Raw genomic sequence first — 22,928 nt, forward strand, 5'->3', positions numbered from 1 at the left:
CTGTAGTTTCTATTGGGTTATACGAGTTACATTGTTACATCCATTATCAGATAGGAGGCTAGGTGATGAGGATACAGATCTTGGCTACTAATAGGATAAATGTAATCTAAATACTTAATATGATACTTGTATGTATATAAACATTAAGTTTTGGGTGGTATAAAATATGTTAAATAAAATAATTAAACAAACACCTGTATGTGTTGTGTTATGCTGGTCAGAGACTGTAATAAAGATACTACTAATATGCTAATGGCTTAATTTTTTGCAGAGTGAGTATCAAGTCTCAAGCTTTCCTGGACAATTCAGCATTTGAGCTCAGCAGTCCTGTCTTAGATACTGAACTCCCACAGGTTACTGTGGATTCAGAAGGACAAAATAGGCACTCTGAACACAATCAAAAGCTCTATCCTATTTAGCAAAGCTGAATAGTAGGTAAGAGTACAATTTATATTCTTGGAACACCCAGAATCAGATCCAACACTAGCTTCTGCAACTGCTTCCAAAGCTCACCACCAGTGAAGTCCAATTCATCTTAAACATTATGTATATATTCAGTTCTCCTAAACATACCCGTCGCTAATCTCATGTGTGGCAGCTCTCGCGAGAGCAGCTGCTTAAGGATAGTGACGGGGACAGGAGACAATGGTGACGGGGGTGGGCCAGGCTGGCCCAGGCCCAGCCGCCGGACAGCCGGAGGAGGTGGCGGTGGGCTGGGCTGGCCCAGCCACCCACCAGGAGGAGGAGATGGGAAGAGGTGGCAGGCCAGCTTTCCAGCCAGCCCGCAAGCCAGAAAGCGTGGGGTGGAGTGGGGGAGGAAGCGGCCTGGCCAGCGGCCCGCCAGAAAGCACGGGGTGGTGGGAGCAGGCAGCAGGGAGAGGGGGAGCGGCCGGCCAGCCAGAAAGCCGGGCATGCTGGTGGTGGGGAATAGCAGTGGTGGGTGGGCCGGTTGGAGGCGCAGATGCTCTGTGCCCAGCCCAGCTAGTATTGTAATAATGCAGAAGAGGACAAATGGGGGGGTATTTAAGGGATAACTTCTAAGAGTAAAAGTTACTTAATGTTGTTTTAATGGTTTTAATGCTGTTTTAAAATATTATTTTAAATTTTTAAAATTGTTGTAATGTGTATATTCCCCCCACCCCCTCATTTTTGTCTTAACGACAGTTTTACTTTGTTTTTATTCTGTTGTAAACCGCCCAGAGATGTAAGTTCTGGGCGGTATAAAAATGTTTTAATAAATAAAATAAAAATAAAAGCAATAGTAAATTGTAACCCACTGCCTAAAATTGTTAGAAGGCTTTCCTAAAAGTCTTTTAGAAAATGCGCAGATGCTTGCTTCGATCAGGTCTTACAGACCTCTAGCTCAGAAACCTTTCAAAAAGGATTATACAATTACATAGTGCATACAGCTATAAAAAACATCCATTACCCATGTAAGCTAAATAGAACTTCCACATTCATATGCTAAGGACAAACAACAGTATGAATGAAATCTGTAGTTTGAATTCATTATTAGCCTTTAGGAGAGCCCTTAAAACCTATCTGCTTGGCCTGACCTTCCAGGGTTCTTAAACTGTTTTAAATGTTTTATGCTGTTTTTAAATTGTTCTGTAATGATTATTTTTATGTTTATGGTTTTATGATTTTTAAATTGTTCTGTAATGATTGTTTTTACGAAAGATTGATTTGTGGGTTTTATTTTTATTGTTGTGCACCGCCCAGAGCTGTTTGGATGGAGCAGCATATAAATGTAATAAACAAACAGGGGATAGATGTTGTCATAATGTCACACTTACAAGTATCCCCAGAGGCAGATGGATGACTGACCGGCTATTATTGGAAGGACTGCTAGATTAGACAGACCTTTGGCTGATCAATGGGGCAGTTTTTATGCTATTCCATTCCCTCCCCATACTTCCAATTCCCAGAAAAACTCAAAATGCTATGTGCACTGTGGTAATTCACACATTCTTACAAGGACACTAACACCTGCCACAATGAACAGAAGTGAATTCTACTACTATTCCTGCTTTCATTTGCTTTTAGATCAGTACTTCTGGCAGTTTCACTAAAATATTTGCATTTTAGGTTTTGTGTATATTATGTCAGGAAGAGAGAGATTGTCTAAACCAGCATTTATGTGGCAACTGTTCACCTATCCGAAGCATAATATGTTGAGTGGCTGTCTACACTGATCACTTACATTGCACAGAGCAGCATTTCCCATAGTCATGCAGGGTACAGGCTGGTGGGCCACACAGACTCACTTTGAGTCAGCTCCAAAAGTGAGAAAATTTAAATCACCCACATCTGGAGCTGGCTGAACCCCTAATGCACCAGGAGGTACACAGGCCTTCTGGTGCATTATGGGATGAGTCAGCTCCAGAAGAGAGACAAGGGACAGCTACAAATAAGAATAAGGATTATATAAGATAACATAGGATGATGGAAGAATAAATAAATATTGTATAACTCCACTGCCCCCCACCAAGTTGGGGTTGGGGGGACAGTGTGACCCAATTATGATTATTTTTTAATACAAGTGTGCCTCAGGATGAAAAGGTTTGGGAAATACTGGCATAGAGAATTTTCACACTTCTGGGTATGTGGAAGCAGCCTAGAAACTCTGTGTACAATACAGATGGTGGCACTGATCTACATGAGTCATGCAATAGAAAGGAGGGATATATATGTTGTAATAAACATATTATATTGATTACATGGAGCAGTTGCCATTAATCTCCCTTTGGGGGCATGCAGCCAGAAGGCTAAGAGACTTTATAATGACTTTTATATGACATATAGTTACATGATTTTAACTGAAGCGATAATCCCTCATTGCCAGGTTATATACCTATTCTCTTAGTTAACCATATCATGTATCAGAGAGGGCTGAAAAAAGCATATGCCACAAATATTGGTAGTTTTAAAGAGGAATCAGAAGGTTCATCATTGTTTTTGCCGCAACCAATTAACCCTCTTAGCTCTCAGGAACATGAGTGTGTATGTGTGGGTGTGTGCAAAATAGGGTAATTAGATTTGACACTTTACCCCCTTTTTAAAATATAAAGATCTATTTACCCCACTCAAGGCTCCCAATGTTAAATGATATGTTAAACAATAAATGAACACTGATTTCCTCCTCTCCTTCTCACACATCTCAATGAACTTGCCTGATGGAATTATCCAGATTTTAGATTCACATACTGAGAATGAGCATTTATAGCATTCTAAAAATAAAGACAATCAAGTACCGCATAAAACACTTTGTTATAGGAGATAGTTTAACACAGGTTTGGATGCATGATCAAACATATTCCATTTCATAAAAATCTATGTACATACAGGTAACATGACATCCTTTATAATGCACAGAGTTCTAGTCATCACACACACAACTAGGAACATAAATCTCTAGTGGACAGCTTTTGACAATGCAAAATACACAGTGCACTCTACAGCAGCACAAAAGGAATGGTGTATTGCTTGGTATCAGTTTTATGATTGGTTTCAACAAGAATAAATCAGAAAAAGCTAGTTTTGAGTTTAATAGTTGGAGTGGAATGTACTGTGGGTGGTGGTTGCCTGGCAGCTGCCTTTGCTTTGCTTGCTTGACTTGCTCGCACTGCAGTTTCCAGTCGTGCTTTTAGTTCAGGAGCTGCTCCCATTACTGTCTTGAAGGCATGAGGATAGAGGGGTCCAATGCGAGTTAAGTCTTGGAGGGCAAACTCATGAAGTTCTTTTGATACCATGGATGCAGAAGAGAAAGCACTTTCATTCAGCAAATAAGATATGAGAGTAGGTACAAGAAGAGCAAGCAACTGGACTCCTAAATGTCAACAAAAACACAACAAAAATTAGGTTTATAAAATTTGGACATGAGCTCACATGACCTTCTTTTAATTAGAAATAAAAACAATATTCTATTTTCTCCCCTAATACTAATCCAAAAGATTCAGCAACAGAGCTAAAGCACTATTTTTAGGATCCGCTCATAATTTCACACTGTGTTCAGTTCCAGCAGAGTGAAATAGCTCCATAAGGTGCACTGTTACCATGGGGACTGATATAGCATAAAACTGCATTTAGCAACACATAACCAGGAGAAGAGGAGGCAATTCTTTTTAGATATGTACTTTCAATTTGTTGACAACAGGTACAAGAATTAACATAGCATTATAGGGACATGGGATTGTCGCTTTAGTTAAGGCAAGTAGCAACAACAACAAAAAAGTTCTGCCATTATAATATTAACTTGCTTCAGGGTAGCCTTTCCACTCATGGTGATACCCCCCGCCGTGGTGGCACATGTGCTCATGTGCACTCCTCACTCACATTCCCTACGCTTGACTCCCCACTCCAGCTGGCCACCTGCCGATGTGGCACCCCCATCATCACTGCTGTCACCGGCTGCCTCCTGCCATCCTGTCCATCAGCCCATTGGCAGCACAAGCGTGCCCTCCTTCCATCGGCCACCTGGCTTTCAGGCCTATCGGGTGTACGGGCTTGATGGGAGCAAATATGCAACCTCCTTCCATCAGCCCATCAGGAGCGTGTGCACACCCTCCTTCTATTGGACAGGAGCCTGACCAATGGAAGGAGGATGAGCCTGGTTCAGCAGCCAAATAAGGCAGCTGGCGGGGGCCCTGGCCAACCAGAGCGAAGAGTGGGGAGCTCAGCAACTCCTCCTGGATGCTTGTTAACTCCCAGATGCAGGTTGCTTTGGGTTCCTTGAACCCGTCTGCCCTATTATAGTTTCGCCCATGATTTGCTTGCTGCAAAGACATATGCCCTGTTCCAGAATCCCACAAACACTCCAAAATACATATGAGCTTTTGCAAATGCAGGCTGCCTTTTTCTTTTTAATGGAAATATCCATCCATGAGCGAAGGGAATGCCCATTTACTTCCTCCACCAAAACGAATGGGTAAACTCTAGTAAGTGAAAAAGTTCCATGTTCCCATCAGAACTCATATCCATAACAAATTGCTTGATTAGGATGATAATCTTTCATTGTATCAGTTCAGACAACTGATTCCTGGGGAAGAATACTTGATTTTGAAATTGCTACATGTTCTTAGGCAACGCACCCCAATACTTACTATTTTGCTCCTCACCAAGAGCAACCAGTGTTTCAAGAACTCTAATTCCTTCCTGGACTGCTAAAAGTTCTGTCTTGTTGTTAGGGCGATTCTTCTCTACACCTTTTAGTTTCTCAACCATTATTGGTGCCAGTGAATGGATATATGGGGTTGAAAGAGCACGATTGGTGTGTTGAAATACAGAGAGTAGAAGCTGATAACACTTGGCTTGAACCTAATCAGAGTAATACAAAACACTGTTGTATTAGTTTATGATTTGCAACGAAGCTATGATAATTGTATAAAGAAAAAATATTGATGTAACAATCACTCATGAAATTATAAGGAAATACTTTTACTTAGTACTGAATTTAAAATATATAGAAGACAGACAACAATGATGCCGTCACTTATTTATGTCTAGAAATTTCAGATTCTTTACCCAGAAGCCTTTCAAACAGCAGGATTAAAATCCTACTAGATATAGTGATCCCAGTCTTCAGTTTGCATCATTTAGTTCAGTGCAAAGATATCCATCATAGGAAAGACAACAAAAACCAAAACACCTTAGTACCTAAGGTGGGTGAATTGACAATTCAAGTAATTCTGAAAAAGTTTTGTCATTAAATTACATTTACTATGGTCTTATCAGCTATCTGAACGAATTAGTTGGAACAGATTTGTATAACTTTAAAATAATTCACTGAGGATATTCAAACTACATAGGAAAAACAGGTTGCTCACCTGTAACAGATGATCTGGAGGTGATTCGTTGTATTCATAAGGAATGGGTGATCCACCAGCTCCCCTTCAGGCAGTGGGTATCAAGGCAGGACTTGCTTCAAGACACTCTGTCCAAATGCTCCCTCTCTAGACTGACGGAGGTCTAGTGCATAGTGCTTTATAAAAGGTTGGAGTGTCGTCCACGTTGCTGCCCTGCAGATCTCTGGCAATGTCACTACTGCAAGATTAGCAGCTGAGGCCACATAGGGCCTCATAGAGTGGGCTCTGAGGGTACTTGGAGCCTGTGCACCTTGAGCATCATACGCCAGCTTAATAGCTCGAATGATAGCCTTTGTCTTGATACTGGCATGCCTTTGGACCAACCCTTATATAGCACAAAAAGCTGTTTTTGTTTTCCTAAAGCCCCTTGTAGCCTCCAGATAGTACAACAGTGCCCGCTGGATATCTAAGGTATACATGGTTTGCTCCAATGGTGATTTTGGGTTTTGGAAGAAGGCTGGTAGGACAATATCTTTGTTTATATGGAAATCAGTTATCACCTTAGGTCTGAACACCTTAGGTCTAGGCACAGCACGACCTTATGCAGGAATAGTTGAGTATATGGCCTATCCACCCATAGAGCTGTTAGCTCACTAATTCTTCATACAACTGTAATTGCCACCAAAAACACAGTCTTCAACGTTTTTCACCTTAACGTCACTTCTGCAAAGAGCCTTGGACGCTGAAGCGTGCATTGTCGATTTTAAGTGCAGTGGATGGACCATCAAAAAGACTGCTTAGATTGATCTCTGCTTTGGTTCTGGTCTTTTGGTTTCTGTCCATAGGGCAGTTGGTAAGGCCTATACTGCTTCCTAAACTCTCTCTTGTCTTGCCTATAGGAAGGATAATGTTGCTGCCTTCCATACATGCAGTTGCGGGATGATTGTCCCAGTGCTGACGTCAACGCCATGAAAGAATTCATGGTGAATTTTGACTTCTTCCATGACTCCATGGTAGTATCAGTGGACTCTGCAAATAGTCCCTTTCCATCGTATGGTAAGTACTCTATTCTGTCTTTCGTCTCCTGCTGATGGTTCGTGGATTGCAGCCATGCATGGAGGCATAGGGTCACTGCAGTGGTCATAGCCTGTGACTCAGTTTCTGCCAAGTGCTTAAATGTGCTGAGCAGATGTCTGGTTACAACAGTAGCCTTCTCATACGTTTGCACAAACTTATCCTGCAATTCCAAGGGGGACATTGTCGGCAAGTCCTGGAAAAGGACATCCCAGAGATGGTGTCCATATCTCACCAGGCAGGCTGAGTAGTTGGCAATTTTAACTGCTAAGCTAGAAGTTGCATAAACCTTCCGACCCAAAACATCAAGTTTTCTTCCCTCCTTCTCCGAAGGAGTAGTATGTTGCTGTCCTCCTCTAGAGGATGCATATTCTGCGACAACAGAGTTTGGTACCGGGTGCTGCTTGAGGTAGGCGTTCTCCTCCTCCTGTATACGATACAGCCCCTCCAGTTTCCTTGATGTGGCTGTAGACGTTTGTAAAACCTCCCACGCTGAGTGTGCTGCCTTTGTTATTGCAGGGAGCATGGGAAGAGACAATGGATGGGATAACGTCACCCTCACCATCATGTTGTAAACTGGATCTTTAAGATCCAACTCTGGCTGTTTCAACTCAAGGCCCGACGCCTCTGTCATCTCTCTTATCTGTGCATGATAGGCCTTAAGTTCCTCTGTTGGCAAAATAGAAGTTTTAGGTGCGACCTCAACTGAAGGATCCGATTCTACTGGGCAGGATTCAACAATGCTTTCCTCCTCCATTTCTGACGCATAAGAGGTATCATCATCACCTTCCTCAGAAGGCAGCTCTTGCGGGCTTTTATATGGATGAGGTCTCCTAGCGGATCGGTCCACTGGTTTTACTGGTAAGTTTGAAGCATACGTCTGGGTTGCCATGGTTTGGCTTGCTGTGGTCGTGAACTGGGTAACCCATACTAGGTCACTCTGCGGTGGTGGTGCTACATGCTGATGCTACGTGCTGACGTAGTGCCTCCTGTTGAGCTTTCCCAAATCTTATATTCAACATAATCTGCTGGGTAAATTACAGGCGGGTTATGGCGGAAACCACAGCCATGGGCAACTTGGCTAGATCCTACAGCAGAAGAATAAGGTTGGGGTGATGCAAATGGAGTATAGGTTGTGCCTGGATGCACAAACATGGTTATAGACCTGGCCAACTCCAGTCTGTCAGTTGCCTGAGTCATTAGTAGACCTATCGGACTAGTTGCTGCCGATACTAAGTGCAGTGGAACAGCTATAGACAGTTGCACCGGGATCGATGGCTGAGGACATCAAGGGGGTCTTCGATATCGTATGCATCGCATCCTCGGTAGCGCGCTCGGCATCAAGACCAGATAACCTTTAAATGTTGAGCCCGAGAGTGTACTCCCACTGGACTCCAAAGTGGCCATGAGTGACGTTTTTGTTTCCAGGTCCAATGCCACCTTGTGTTCAGCAGCCGCTCCTTCTCCAAAGTCTAAATAGTCCTCCAGCTGGTATGTGGCTTGCGAAGTCTGCGTTGTCACCGGTGACTGAATAGGAGTCTGTGCCAGAGTCAATGACATTCCGCTGCATCAGACCAACACAGTTAATGTCAAAGGTTAAAACTGCTTAAATACCTCCCTCGGGGTTGGTGCCGATGTAGACATCGATGCCAATGGAGATTCCGGCGAAGTAGGTGATTGCTGCACCCAAGGCGATGGTATGATCTGCTGCATGGAATCCCACTCCTCCACCTCAGTTTGCAAGCCCGTTGGGGATGGAGTTCCACTTCTAACATGCGTTTTCTTTGTTTTCTTTCTGGGATGCCTGTGTTTTTTGTGGCGATGCCATCTCTTTTCGACAGTTTCAGGTATTTTAAATTCTTTTTCCTTGGTGGCTTTCGAATCAGTTTTGCAGAGTCCACCGAAACATCCAGGGGTCCCTTTCTGTCGACACCGACCTCAAATCTGTAAGTCTCTGTGTCGATGGGCTCAACACTGACCTCAGCGTCGGTGAGCTTGACATTGACCATGATGTCGAAGGTCTCGGAGTTGGCAGTTGGAGAGCATCATCGTATAAAGCTGCCCTCAATCTCAACACTCGGTTTTTGGAGTGTTTTTTTGGACAACAGGCAGCATATTTTACAAGTCGCTGGGTTATGTTGTTCCCCCAGGCATAGTAAGCAAGCCTCATAGCTGTCCTTTGACAGCAGTTTCACTTGGCACTTCGTTTAAAAAGTCATTTAAAAGTCGTTTTCACTGGAGGAGTTGTTTTCATTAGAGGCTTAGACGCCATTGCAGGTTCTCTCTGCCGTTCTTCTTCTTCCTCTTCTTCTTGCCTGTTCCAAGTATCCCCCAGACAAGTCCGGGGGAGACTTCCGTTTTTTGTCTTGTTATTTTATGCATTATCCAAAGCCGTGTCCATGTTTCAGTCCAAGTCGAAGTTCCAGTACGTGGTCGTATTACTTTCCAAGGTCAGTTTACTGAGAGACAATCAAGTTTTATTCAAGTTTTATTTTTACGAGAAGCAAACAGATTCAAGGTCTAGAGGCAATGGCGGTCAAAAAAGAAACAGAGAGGCATGCCCCAACTGCCAAAGGTAACGGAAGCACGACCCACATGCAGGGCAGTTGGAGGCAGCTCGAGGAGCTGGTCAATCTATCCACGAGGTCCCTGTGTAGGCACAGAACCCATTCCTTATGAATGCAACTGATCACGATCCAGATCTGGTCATTACTGACAGGTTAACAACAACAAATAACCTAGAATAACCCTGTTCTAAAAAGGGATCAGGCAAATTCACAAAAATATCAAGGCATCCAACCCCATGTACAGTGCATTCTTAAAACTGGACATTTACAGCAGGACAGAGACTACTCTGTAATGCTCTTGCATATTTTCTGCAAAATAGCTAGACAGAATAATGGGATCAATGGATTAGTTGGCAGATGTGAAAAAGGCCAATTCCATGCTAGGGATCATTAGGAAGGGGACTGAAAATAAAACTGCTAATATTATAATATCCTTATACAAAACTATGGTGTGTCCACACCTGGAGTACTGCATACAATTCTGGTCATCACACTAAAAAGGACATTGTAGAACTGGAAAAGGTGCAGAAGAGGGCAACCAAGATGATCAGGGGCCTAGAGCACCTTTCTTATGAGAAAAGACTACAACATCTGGGGCTATTTAGTTTAGAAAAAAGACTGTGGGGAGACACGATAGAGGTCTATCATGCATGGTGTGGAGAAAGTGGATAGAGAGAAATTCTTCTCCCTCTCACATAACACTAGAACCAGGGGTCATCCCATGAAACTGATTACCAGGAAATTTAGGACCAGCAAACAAAGGTACTTTTTCATACAATGCATAATCAACTTGTGGAATTCTCTGCCACGAGATGTGGTGACAGGCAACAACCTGGATGGCTTTAAGAGGGGTTTGGATAACTTCATGGAGGAGAGGTCTTTCAACAGCTACTAGTTCGAGTGCTTTAGGCCACCACCGGCCTCCAAGGCAGGATGCCTCTGAGTACCAGTTGCAGGGGAGTAACAGCAGGAGAGAGGGCATGTCCTCAATCCTGCCTGTAGACTTCCAGCAGCATCTGGTGCGCCACTGTGTGAAACAGGATGCTGGACTAGATGGGCCTTGGGCCTTATCCAGCAGGGCTGTTCTTATGGACCTGAAGCTTCTCTTACAATTCAAAAAGACAGAGGACACACATTTTGCACTACAAGCTATGCACTGCATACTTGATGGCCTGATTTATACACTTAAATAACCCAAACTAGCAAGGGAAATCCATGCGGAAACAGCTTCTGCACATGGATTCCTTTGCTGGATTAGGATCTAGATGCAGTCTAGCCAACGTGACTGCTCATCAGCAATATGTAGTATTGATTGATGGTGGTGTACTGTATTACGAACTTGTTCTTGTATTTGTATTGTGACATTCCTCCCAAAAGGCAAGGACGGATAGATGGTTTGTGCACCTTACTAGTCACACCTTGTTCTATAGGATTCTGTCTTAGACGCCGAAATGTGTGTCAGACAAGTACAAGTACTGAGACTGTGAACAACCAGTTTATTAAAAATGTGAACTCAAGTCTCTCTAAGAAGCTGTAAGAAAGCATCACTAGCATAAAGCCAATGCCTGACATTTGGGGTAAAATGGTATTTTCCACTTGTTAAAATTTTATGCTACATTAACCAATCATGAACTAACAATTCTCATATTTTAACATGTGTGCAGCCATAGGTTAATAATATAAAGTCAGAAGACTAGACTACATGTAGGTTTTTAACAGAACAAAATGTACCTCTTCAAGAAATTCAGAAGGAGAGAGGTAAGGAAGGAGGACTTTGTAAGCACCATTAGAAGGCTGAGTGCATGCAGCTGTTCTAGCCCCTCCCTTCTTTCCCTCAAGCTGTTCTATTATATGCTGCAATATTTGAAACAGAAGGTGAAAGAGGGCAACATTACACAGTTAGAGTGTGACACCAGATATATCTGGAAGCCTGAGAGAGGACACTGTGTTGCCAGGGCCTCTACCATCCAGTGACATATGGTAACCTCCTGAAGGATGATGTGGGAACTATCAGCTGGTAGATAGACCCTCCTCCTGGACTTCTTCAGGGGATGGGATATTTCATCTGAGCCCACTACAGACAGTAGTCACTCCCAAAGCGGGGGGAAATCAAAGGAGATCAACCCTTTTGGGTGTTATGCTTTCTGGGGTTGCAACAAGGTCCATCCTTTTTACCATCTTCTGATCTCCCTCAAACAAGAGTGAGGCTCACAAGGTGAGGTTGGGTCCATCTTTGGTCTTCTCTGTTAGTTGCTGAGGGGCACATCAGCAACTGACAGTATGTTTGGCTTTGGGGGATTTGCACTCCCTCCTCAGCACTTTTTGTTAGGAGCTTAACTTTCTTGCAAGTATGCAAGTTTCCAGATGGGTGAGGTAATATCAGTTTGCTATTTAGCTACCACCTGTATCTGTTCTTGCTGTGCTGGTACTAGTATTTGATGTACTGTTGATTTTATTGTTAGTGATGCTATCAGGAGACACTGCTCCATGGTGTACCCCAACTACTGATGAAAAGGTAAGGACCAGAAGACCTACTCACAGACCAGCAAGAGACCAGGTGACCTGACAGAACTGACTGACATCCTTCTGGCCAGTTCTTGACAAGAGAGAGTTGTGTATTGATGCATCTACATGTGTCAAGTCTTGCACGTTCAGTTTCCAGGGCAATGCCGCAAGCTCTGGTTGGAGCCAAAGCAAGGAAGTCCTCACGAGACCTGGGCCAGGGCAACGCCTTGCGAGAACTAGGGACTGGGTGGTGGGAATGTAAGTGATACTGTAGGAAGGGGCTCAAGGAGAAGAGCTAAGGCAGATGGCTGGCCTCTCTGGAGAGGAGCCAGCCACATGGAGTCATTTGAGAGAAGAACCTGGGTGCTACTAGAACCCCCCTCCCCTCTACCACTGAAGCCTCCAGTAGGGAAAGAAGTTGACACTGCTTTCATATTTTATCCTTGTTTTTAATGAATTTTGCTTATATTGTTATAATAAGATGGTTATATTTTTGCTATATTGATTGGAGCTGAAGTGTTTATTTATATGTTTTCTGAATGTTTGGAGATATTGTGAGCTTCTTTGATCACCATTGTTTGTGGAAAAGAGGCATAAACATTAAAATCTTAATCTAATTTTTAATTAATGCTGGATGAACATGACAGTACATTCATCATCTATGAAACACTCACCCAAGGATCAGATGAGTTCAGTGCAGTTTTGAATCTGTTCATGCAGCCGTTCTGTAATGATTGCACTCCAATTATTTCTGTGCTTCCAGACCAAAGGAAGAGTGCAATAGCTGTAAGCATGCTTACTTCATCCAAAACAGGCTTTGAGGCCTCTGAAAAAAATCCAATGAAAACAATCTGAGAGCTTATACCGAAAAGGCTTTGGAATTTGCTTTGCAAGCAAATGTAGCTAAGATATTCCCAAGCAGGAAAAGGATACTGAAGATGGACAGACACGCACAAACCTTTTGTTATGTCAGATTATACAATCTCTTGTTGCACTTACCTTCTAGCCAAATCATTTTGTGTAGAAAACTATAATGTAGTCTGGAAATGGTTTGCACTGAGGAGAGATATCTTGCCAGGTTTGTGAAAAACAGTCTTCAACTTTACTGATTCCTATGTGATTTTGAAAGTTACATTCTACAAACAGGAAATACCAATTGAATATGTGGGATTTGTGTGTGTGGGAGAAAGCTTTTTGGTCAGATTTGTTCTGCACATAATAAAGAGAAGACCTACATGTGGAAGAGTAAAAAAGCAACACTCTGAGGTTTTTAAAGCATTAAGAAGATCCTGTAGTCTACAGAACAGCACCATTACCTCAAAATAGTTTGGATGTGCCATTAATTCCTCTCTTATAATTCTACTGATCTAAATTACTATACATTCATTAAAGTTGTTACCTATAAGAGAACCATTTAGTTTTGCTTAATTTTTAAGTAGCTCCAGTGATTATAAGCAGATTACCTGGCTGAGAGTATTCTAAGATGGAAGCAAGGGTGCTGCGGATAAGATTTGTCCACTGTTTGTGAATCTCTTCATTCATGGCCATTGAAAGAGTTACAATAGTTTTCAGTCCTTGAAGTGCTGCAGTGACTGGTGGTGGAACCTGATGGTTTCCCACTGTTTTTACTGCAGTTTCTTTCAATACTTGTGTTATTAGAAATAGAACGGTGGGCAATATTGTCATGCATCCTGAAAAATAAAACACTTTCCTTGCAGTTAACTATAACAATAGAATGGTATAGAAATTGGCACAATCCATAATTCTGTAGGACCACAGTGCTCCATATGAGCAAGGATTCCTTGTTTTCTTCTGCTGTGGAATGCCTCTTGCTACACATGAGCATCGCCCAGCCCACAGAAAAGAAGAAGATGGCCCCTGCAAGGACAGATATACCTGTGCCCATCAAAGTCACTGGGTTATATTTAGATCCCCCTCTCCCCGCTTCTGATTTCAAAATGTAGCGTTTGATGCTTCGCAGCTGCTATTTATGGTGGCCCCAACTAAAAGGTAAAGTTGTGCCGTTGAGTTGGTGTCGACCACAGAGCCATGTGGTTTTATTTGGGAGAACCCAACTACCACCATGAAATATAAGCGCCCCCCAGAAATTATAGAAATGTCCCCCTGCCACACTGTATCACCTTCTTTTATTGATACAAACGTATCATACATCTGCTGCTGTACAAATAACTCTATCTTAATAGCAGTCTTGCGAAGTTTATTTATTTTATTTGATTTATTTGATTTATATACCGCCCTTCCAAAATGGCTCAGGGCGGTTGTGATGTTAAGGCACTTAGCACAAACTCATTTATGCTCTGGACCCACACTCTCTGAATGTGCAGATATGCAGAAAAATAAGAATTGGGTCAAAACCTGTCCCCTAAATGACAAATAATTGCTGTATAGTTTATAGAAGTGAGCATATTTCAAGCATACTCAACTGAAGCAAGCCTGAGAAATTGATAGCCTAACATTCTGCTGTTAGCTAATGAAATGGGAAAAGGCTCTGAGCAAGGTTTTACTGGGGGGTGGGGGGGGGTGGTGGAGGAGAGATAGTCTGGGGTGAATCTGGGGAAGAGAAAGAAGAGACCTTTGTAAGGAGGGAAAGCACTTTGTGCACATTACAAAGTACTGAGACCTCACACATTAGCAAGTAGAGGGGGCAGGAACAGAAGATGCAGGCAGCTGGTGCTATTCTGCAGAAAGTGATGAGCACAGAGGTTTGAAGAGAATGTAGCCCTTTAAATCCTGGGGCATTAAAAGGAGGAAATATCATTTGATCACTGAAACCCACTGGCCTCTTGAGACTGCCTAGACTCATTTGAGAGTTACAGAGCAGTAGGAATGTGCTCGAAACATGATTCAGCATCCAAATCGCATTTCACGCACAGCCTATAGAGGAGCACTGACTGGAGGCTTGAGAATGTAGGAAAAAAGTTACTTGCACTAGTTTTCAAGGAATATGAGTGTATATGCAAGCCCCCCCCCCCCTTCTTTCTATCTGAAGTGACTAGGGCTTGTTCTGACAACTTTCTGCTGATGGTCTGTGGCACTTTCCTAAATTCCTCCCACCACCCCATTTTTCTTCCACATTCTTTTCCAGGTTTTAACTTGTCATGTTTTCATTTCAATGTCCAGGCTTTACTTTGTGCAAAACACATGTATCTTAAGAAAGATTTATGACACTACCAGCTGGGGAACAGAGTGTGGGCAGGTCAGACAGAATGGCAACAGTGGCAGCCACAAGACGAGCACTTTCTTCTGGGAGCTGGGTTCTGCTGCAGATATGACTGGGTGAGTCTGACATTTTGGTGCTCAGATGTGGCATGTGTCGTACTAGGATAAACATTAGTAGCTCCATTGCAGCAAATACAAGAGATTTTCCTGGCACAAGACCCCCACTTTCTCCACCTTCGCCCAACATAGTGCTTGTGTCTTTATCTTTTACTTCTTCTTCATCTGCAATAAAACACAAGAAACAGCATATAGAGATAGATAGAGTCACACCATATAAAATTCACTATAGACAAAGTATGAAAAAGGCTAGAAATTATTCATTTTTTTTTAAAAAAAGTATAAATATAGTGATAAAATGGGTTGTATCCAAAGTACAACGAATGGGAACTCTGCTTGTGCAACTGATATTTCTGGCCTCTTTGTTCTCATTGCAGGTACCTATGCGCCCCCCCCCTCCAAATTTACTTGAAGGGTTTTATTAAATTATAAGAAATAAAATCAAGCAAAACTGGTAGAATTTGGCCTTCCTTCTATCATACAAATGCATCAATGCACATTAAATGAATCGATTTAGATTAGCTCTAGAGTGTATTTACACTTGTAATACACTTATTCACTTTACAAATATATTTTGCACTTGTTTTCTCTCTGTAAACTGAGAATAATAATCCAAGAGGGGGTAGGGAAGCAAGCACAGAAAAAATAAACCAAAACCACTTGTGGTAGAAAGATTACAACAAAAACAGTGAAGGAAAGCTGGTGAAGAAAAAATAGAAGTTTCACTCTTTTAAACTGTCTTGCTTGTATATCGCATGTAATAACCGATCATACATCCATAAACACTGGTTTGTTTTTTGGGTTGGTGGTTAGTTGGGTTTTTTTTGGCATAACAGTCAACATAACAGGCAGTACGATAGTTTCCCTGGATAAGCTACTATGTAGTAACTTTGACACCCAATTCATTTGCCAAAATAATAGACTGGAATCAAAAATGTTCTTGCCATTTTCATGTGTTCTATTGTCTAATTGTTATATTATACTGGTAGCTGCCATAAGAGCTATGGCTTGTATCCAAAGAGCCACAAATGCAAGGAAGTCAACTTCACCACCCCTTCATCCCAAAGGCAGGCCCCTATGCCCTCCAAAAAGCATTTTGAGAGTCCGAAGACCATCTAGAAGGCAGTAAGATGGAGGGGGCGGCTGCACAGATAATTACTGTGGAAACAGGATAGAAGTCGGAGAAGAGTTCTAAGCTTAGTTTGCAGAAATTAAGAATTTCTGGAAATTGGACAGAGGTGCCTTTCATGAGCAGAGCATATAATATGGAGGAGACAATTTTACATAATTCCACAATTAAAACGTCACACTCATATATTTCATCATTTCTCCAGATGGAAAATGTGTGATTAAAAAAAAAAAGATCTAACAAGTATGTCTTACTCAGAGTGTTTCTTTTTTCTTGCAAATGATCTTGAGCAGCTCTTACAATCTGCTGCACAACTCCAGTAACTAGCAGTTGGACGGAAGGAGGATCACAGGTCAACATGAGTCGATGCAGCACGCTCAGGAGCTCAACACCAAGGAGCTATTGTCAACAAATGAATATTTTAAAAACAGTTATTGAATATAAGTTGTGGATTTCCAGACAATAAATACTTTTGTAATATGCTACCCTATTTCCTCTAACATCTCATTTAATCTGCATACAAAATATTTTGTAAAATATTAAGCCTAGCGCCTTCAGAATCAGGCGGTATATTCATTCATTCATTCATTTAAATAAATAAGCAAGCAAGCAAGAAAGCTATTTGGAATTAGTAAGAGATGTTTTAAAATTGCCAGACAAATTATTCATTTAAATTCCATTTGTGATAAGTAGTTTTAAAAGAAAGCCAGATCTCCACATTCCGTCTAATCATTAATAGATACACATTTAAGAGTAGAAGGAATAAATAATGAACCCTCAACAATATGAAATTTATTCAAGTGGGAGGACTATATTAAAGTTCATGAAAGATAGGTGAGCTAGAAACTTTGTATCTGTCATGATTTTTGAAAATTGCCATTTCTTTTGAAGTTGATGTTTCCTAAACCCAAAATAAAACAAAAAGCTTTTAAAGGCAGGCAAAGAGGTTTATACTAGAACAGAGACAATGGTTCCCAAAAAACAAGATTTCCATAGTTATTCTATCACAATACTAAAGCCACCATGCTGAAGCTACTAATGTGGAAGAAATGACACTAATTATTTAAAAGCATACAGTTCCCAGAGCACATTTGACTACAATATAATTCAAATCCTTATATGGATAATTCACCCTACTAACTTATTTTTAACTAGATTATGACAAGTATTTATTGATTTTCTTGTTCACTCTAATTTGCGGTGAATGTCAAAGTTGGTATTTACTGAGTTAGAGGGCTGGAAAGTTCAAATTTTATACTGTAGTTTATTCTCTTGATTTCAGTGGATTGGTTGGATGGTCACTGTCCAAATTGCTGCTAATTGTGTGCTTGATATACTAATCCACAATATGTAGCTGCAATTTGGACATTCCACCCCTCATCTGACCATGCAGAGGGCAGCATGATGGGAGGGGTTGCGAGAGAGGTGCAAGCACTTGCTTCTCATCATATGTAAGGCCAGCAATCCATAATCATTTCTTAAAATGAGAAAATATCAGTACAAGACATTAAATAGATTAAATGTTTACAAAATTTCATAAACCTTTTCCATCCTATGATTAAAATTAAATGAAATTTATTAAGTAATATTAAGTAATATTAAGTAATATCAAGTAATATTAAGTAAACAATCTGTTTACTTCCTACACACTAAAATAGATCTACAATGAGAAGTTTGTAGTTAGAGCCTTCAATAACTATACCTGATCCTCCGCAATATGGGTTCTAGCACAAAGGGAATCCAACAAAGTATGCAGTGCTTGTAAACAGGATGTAACATGTTCAACAGGTTCTTCCGTTCGAGGGGAACAGAGGAACTGTATACTAACACCTGAAAAGCAAAATTATTTTAGGTTCTTAGACAAAATATATCTTTTTGTAAGGCATTTATAAAAACTTTGGGTTGGATCCAAAACGTGGCTAGTATGATTTGATAGGCACTTCTACTTACTTAAGATGACACCCCCTCCAATGTCCAACAATTGCCATCTCCCACTACAGCTCCTCACACCCCAATCCATACCATTCTGGAGCCCCACCCCCTACTATTAAGAACAGATTTTCAAAGGGCTGCAATGAGAAGGAAGGGATAGGGAAGCTTTGTTGTGTGAGTGGAACTCCATTCATGCTTCTCTGGATCAAACCCATTGCATACTCCTACAAATTTCTATGCATATGTGAAACACTGGTTTTAATGCTGTCTAAAACTAATTTTATTAATTTAATTTTGTAAATTTTAATGCTGTTTACGTGCACATGGCTATGCATAGTAAGGCTGTAGCCATCAGGCCCTGCCAGTCAAGATTCTCAAGCATCAAAATACAAAGACTCGGGCCTCCCTGAGAGCTAGAATAGTTCTGTTTCTGATACCACTGCAAACTTATGGCCCATTAAAATTGGTATTATTTCTAGCTGATGATATTTAGTCATACTGCTACAGAATTCTAAACCATCATTGCAAAATATTACCCAAAATCAAATGCATTCTATCTTTGTTAATCTCCTGCAAAGATTTGGTGGTAGGTGGGGTCCCAGGTGCTGGGTTTAACATAATGGATGTAGCACGTTTCTGTGGATTTGGTGTTGCTGTTGATGCATCTTCTGTTGATTCAGAAGCACTAAATCCTGTACTGTTTAGCCACAGTGCAACTGCATGTAGAATTGGAGCCCATGAATTCCGATAATGAAGTCTAGCTGTATCAATGGTCTCTGGAGTGTAAAATGCTCCACCTGGTAAGCCAAAACATTATACTACATTTAAAACAGGAGTGGTCGGAATAAAAGGGAGATAAACAGTCTGCCTGTCTGCATATACTACATTTTGCTAATATAGTATACGTCTTTGGATTTGTATCAACACATCTGTGCAAACTGAAAGCAAGGGCAAGGCAAATGTCACAAAATTATGTATATTAAAAATTCTTCACATGACTACTCACTAGCAACGTCTATCACCTGGTGTAAAAAAATATGGCAACTTGTGATGATATGTACATACATGCACGACACTTGATGACACATCTATCAGAAGAATGTGTGAACCAAGCCATGAAAAGCATTGTTTAGAGTGATGTGAATCAATGTGAAAAAATACAAAACTATCTGTGGTGTTTGATCTGTGATTCACACATAAAAAGTCGCCACTTGATGCTGCAAACGTCAAGTGATGAACTTGCATGTGAAACAGCCCTGTTTTTATTTTTCTATGTGAACCGCTTTGAGAACTTTGGTCAAAGAGTGGTATATAAATGTTTATAGTAGTAATAGAACCCGTTTATGGGGTCAGGGATGCTGGTTTCTACACCTGTCATGTCTGATGAGTTACTGAGCAAAGGAACTCTAGGTTAATGCCAAGTGAGCATGTTTCATCTGGAATGCCACAACTGGACATTCATTACAGAGAAGCAAATGTATGGGACAAGTCGAGATTTACTAAACTTAGTCATGTAAGGTTCAATCTGTATTCCACATTTATAAAAATATATAAAAATAATTGTATTTAAATAAAATGGCATTGCTTACCATCTGGAGGAAGCTGACTCGCAAATTCAGCTGGTAAAGTCAGAAGAGCATAATCTTTAAGTGCAGCTAACCAGAGACGGCTAAGAGTGGGAAGCTCTGGTTGCACGAGAGTTATTAAACTATCTGGTGGCAACTCATCTACTGTACTATAATCATCTTCATCATAATCTCCTCCATTCTTTAGCGATTTCTTTGGTTTAGTCTCCGCTTCTTTTTTAATCTTCATAGCTACAACATATACCTATAGACAAAGATCCAAGCAAAATATTACTAGCTGTGTACACAATACAAATAGAATATCCTACATGTAAGATTAATGTATTCTACCCATAAGAGGCAGTAGTATGACAGAACTGTGTGCATGCGGCATTGTTTAAAAAAACAGGTTGCTTGCCTGTAATTTATGATCTGGTAGTAACTTATGATCTGGTAGAAATCCATAAGAATGGGTACTGTGCCTGTGCAGAATCCTTGCGGTGGAATGCCACAGCTCCTCAAGGTGTCTGCACCACACTTCCAGAGTGGTACCATTTAAGGTGGGCCAGATGCCATGTTCCTCAGTTCTTGGACAACCACCAATGAAGACAATCATCTTTAGTTTGTGAGTTCACTTCTTGGAAACCTACTGCATGCACACTCTTTATGCTCATAGTGGAACACTACTGCAGTAGGGTGGTTCGAGAGGATCTTATGGATAGCAACAGATCACTACCAGATCATAAGTTACAGGTGAGCAACCTGTTTATATGGATCGTGATATGCTGAGATCCATAAGAATGGATGTTTAGCTAGCTCCCTCTGGAGGAGGGTGCAGCAGCAGTCATTGTAACACCCACTTTAAAACACTTCTCCTGAAGCTAGCCTCAGCCACAGAACATAAGTCCATGATGTAGTGTTAGATGAATGATAACTCTGTGGGCCACGTTTTTGCAAACGTCCTTAAACGTTACACCAGTTAAGTGTGCAGCAGATGAAGCATAGGAACGAGTGGAGTGAGCCTTGACAGCTTTTGGAGGATCTATGTTTTGTGATCTATAAGTCAGTATAATTAGTTCCACTTTCCAGTAGGACATTCATTGTCTAGAAATGCAAGAACCTTTAGCCGAACCTTTGTAAGTGACAAAAAGGCATTTGGTGGTCCTGAGACCTTTTGTGTGATCTAGGTCAGCCTTGCACAACGCTGGGGGCCGGATCTGGCTCATGAGGACTTTTTTACTGGCCCTCTGGTATCCTGCAGCATCTTAGGAGCTGGAAACTGCCTTACAGGGCCATCCTTTGCGTGTTTACTTGGAAAGACAGTGTACCCAGTGAGCATGCCTATGATTGCAGCCTGAAAGTGACAGCAATTTAGGGAGGAGGGAAGGGAAGAGGACTGAGCATTAATATTGGTCTGGCACACACTCCAGGTGCCCCACTGATTTGACAGGAATAAGGCCTATTTTCTGGCCATTATCCTTGCTTTAAAAGTATGGATCTGTTAATGTGGGGAGGGATTGAAGAGTAACTAAAACTGCTTTCACTAATATTTTTAATGATAATTTTAATGTCATAATTAATGTGCTGAAAATTGACCTTGGCCCCCATGCATCAGGTCATGGTTGGTTCTGGCCCACTGGGATGTTTAAGTTGTACACCTCTGATCTAGGTAGTATAGAAAGGCTTGTCACACATCTAGGGAGTGAACATAGGAACACAGGAAGCTGTTGTATACTGAGTCGGACCATTGGTCCATCCAGCTCAGTACTGTCTACACAGACTGGCAGCAGCTTCTCCAAGGTTGTAGGCAGGAATCTTTCTCAGCTCTATCTTGGAGATGCCAGGGAAGGAACTTGGAACCTTCTGCATGCAAGCATGCAGGTACTCTTTCAGAGCGGCCCCATCCCCTAAAGGGAATATCTTACAGTGCTCACACATCAAGTCTCCCATTCATATGCAACCAGGGCACACCCTGCTTAGCTAAGGGGACAAGTCATGCTTGCTACCACAAGACCAGCTCTCCTCCCGTGCATAGCTCACTCCAAAGGCATGGAAGGATCCTTGAAGAATGTTGGAAGGACAATATCTTGGTTAAGGTGAAAATCTGATACCACCTTGGGAAGGAAATCAGGATCCATACACATCAGCACTTTATAAATCCTGGCAAAAGGCGAGTCTATACGAGAAGCTTTTAGTTCACTAACTCGTTTAGCATTGTTATGGCTATAAAGAAGGCTGTCTTCAAAGTTACTAATTTGATAGAAACAGTGCTCAGTGGTTCGAAAGGGTTTTGCGTAAAGGCCAAGAGAACCAATGATATGCTCCATTGTTCCACCGGAGTTCAAATAGATGGGTATAAGTTCATGAGGCCTTTTAGAAAAGCTCTGCTATCAGGGTGCAAGAAGAGTGTTGTGTCTTCCCAACCAGGGTGTTTTGATGAGAGTGCTGCTAGATGGACTTGCAGAGACATATTAGCCAAACCCTGAGATTTCAAGATTGTCAGATAGAGAAGAACTTCTTTGATTGTAGCCTGTTTGGGGTTGAAACCTCTAGCTCTTGCATAATTTTTTAAACACAGCCACTTTCTCAAGTAATTACGTCTTGTAGAAGGTTTTCTTTGGTTAAGCAATATCTTTGATAGAAGCCTATTTGCCATGCTGTCAGGCATAGCATGAACATGTCTGAGTGTAATATTTAGCTGTCATAGGAGTCTATGATAGCAAATTAGAGTGGATTCATGGTGTTTCATTGAAAATCTCATTAGCTATCATAGAATCCACACTCAGAATACCTCTGAAACAACAGAACCCTGTTCCCCATGGGTTAGAAACCCATGGGGGTGGTTGGCACCCTATGTGCACTACACTACCACTCGCTCTGGGCCACCCCAGCACCCCCCAAGTGCAGTTATGGGGCTGCTGAAAGCTCCATGTATATCCTATGAGGAAAAACCTTAAAGACGCATAAACTTTAACAATTCCCCAAAAATCAGCCCTCTGCCCAAATCCTTTGAAAAAATTCAGGTCACTTCCTTGACCCTACCTGGCACTACCAC

The 22,928-nt window shown here is 41.5% G+C and overlaps 1 protein-coding gene across 4 annotated transcripts in view; it reads right to left on the reverse strand.

Annotated features, from left to right (window-relative positions):
• Positions 1 to 3,204: 3,204 nt before the first annotated feature.
• The window catches only part of HEATR5B (HEAT repeat containing 5B), a 100,592-nt gene continuing 80,868 nt past the window's right edge, over positions 3,205 to 22,928 (reverse strand). For all 4 annotated transcript variants that reach the window (XM_053303253.1, XM_053303245.1, XM_053303228.1 and 1 more), the window contains exons 28-36: positions 19,898 to 20,138; positions 18,845 to 19,105; positions 18,079 to 18,206; positions 16,631 to 16,775; positions 15,143 to 15,412; positions 13,414 to 13,641; positions 12,625 to 12,776; positions 5,103 to 5,316; positions 3,205 to 3,829 (exon numbers count right to left, since the gene is read on the reverse strand). In XM_053303253.1, the coding sequence (XP_053159228.1) occupies positions 3,525 to 3,829; positions 5,103 to 5,316; positions 12,625 to 12,776; positions 13,414 to 13,641; positions 15,143 to 15,412; positions 16,631 to 16,775; positions 18,079 to 18,206; positions 18,845 to 19,105; positions 19,898 to 20,138 (1,944 nt within the window). In that variant the 3' untranslated portion in view covers positions 3,205 to 3,524. The remainder of the gene's footprint in view (positions 3,830 to 5,102; positions 5,317 to 12,624; positions 12,777 to 13,413; positions 13,642 to 15,142; positions 15,413 to 16,630; positions 16,776 to 18,078; positions 18,207 to 18,844; positions 19,106 to 19,897; positions 20,139 to 22,928) is intronic.

This window comes from Hemicordylus capensis, chromosome 1 (assembly GCF_027244095.1).
Source record: "Hemicordylus capensis ecotype Gifberg chromosome 1, rHemCap1.1.pri, whole genome shotgun sequence".
Lineage (NCBI taxonomy): Eukaryota > Metazoa > Chordata > Lepidosauria > Squamata > Cordylidae > Hemicordylus > Hemicordylus capensis.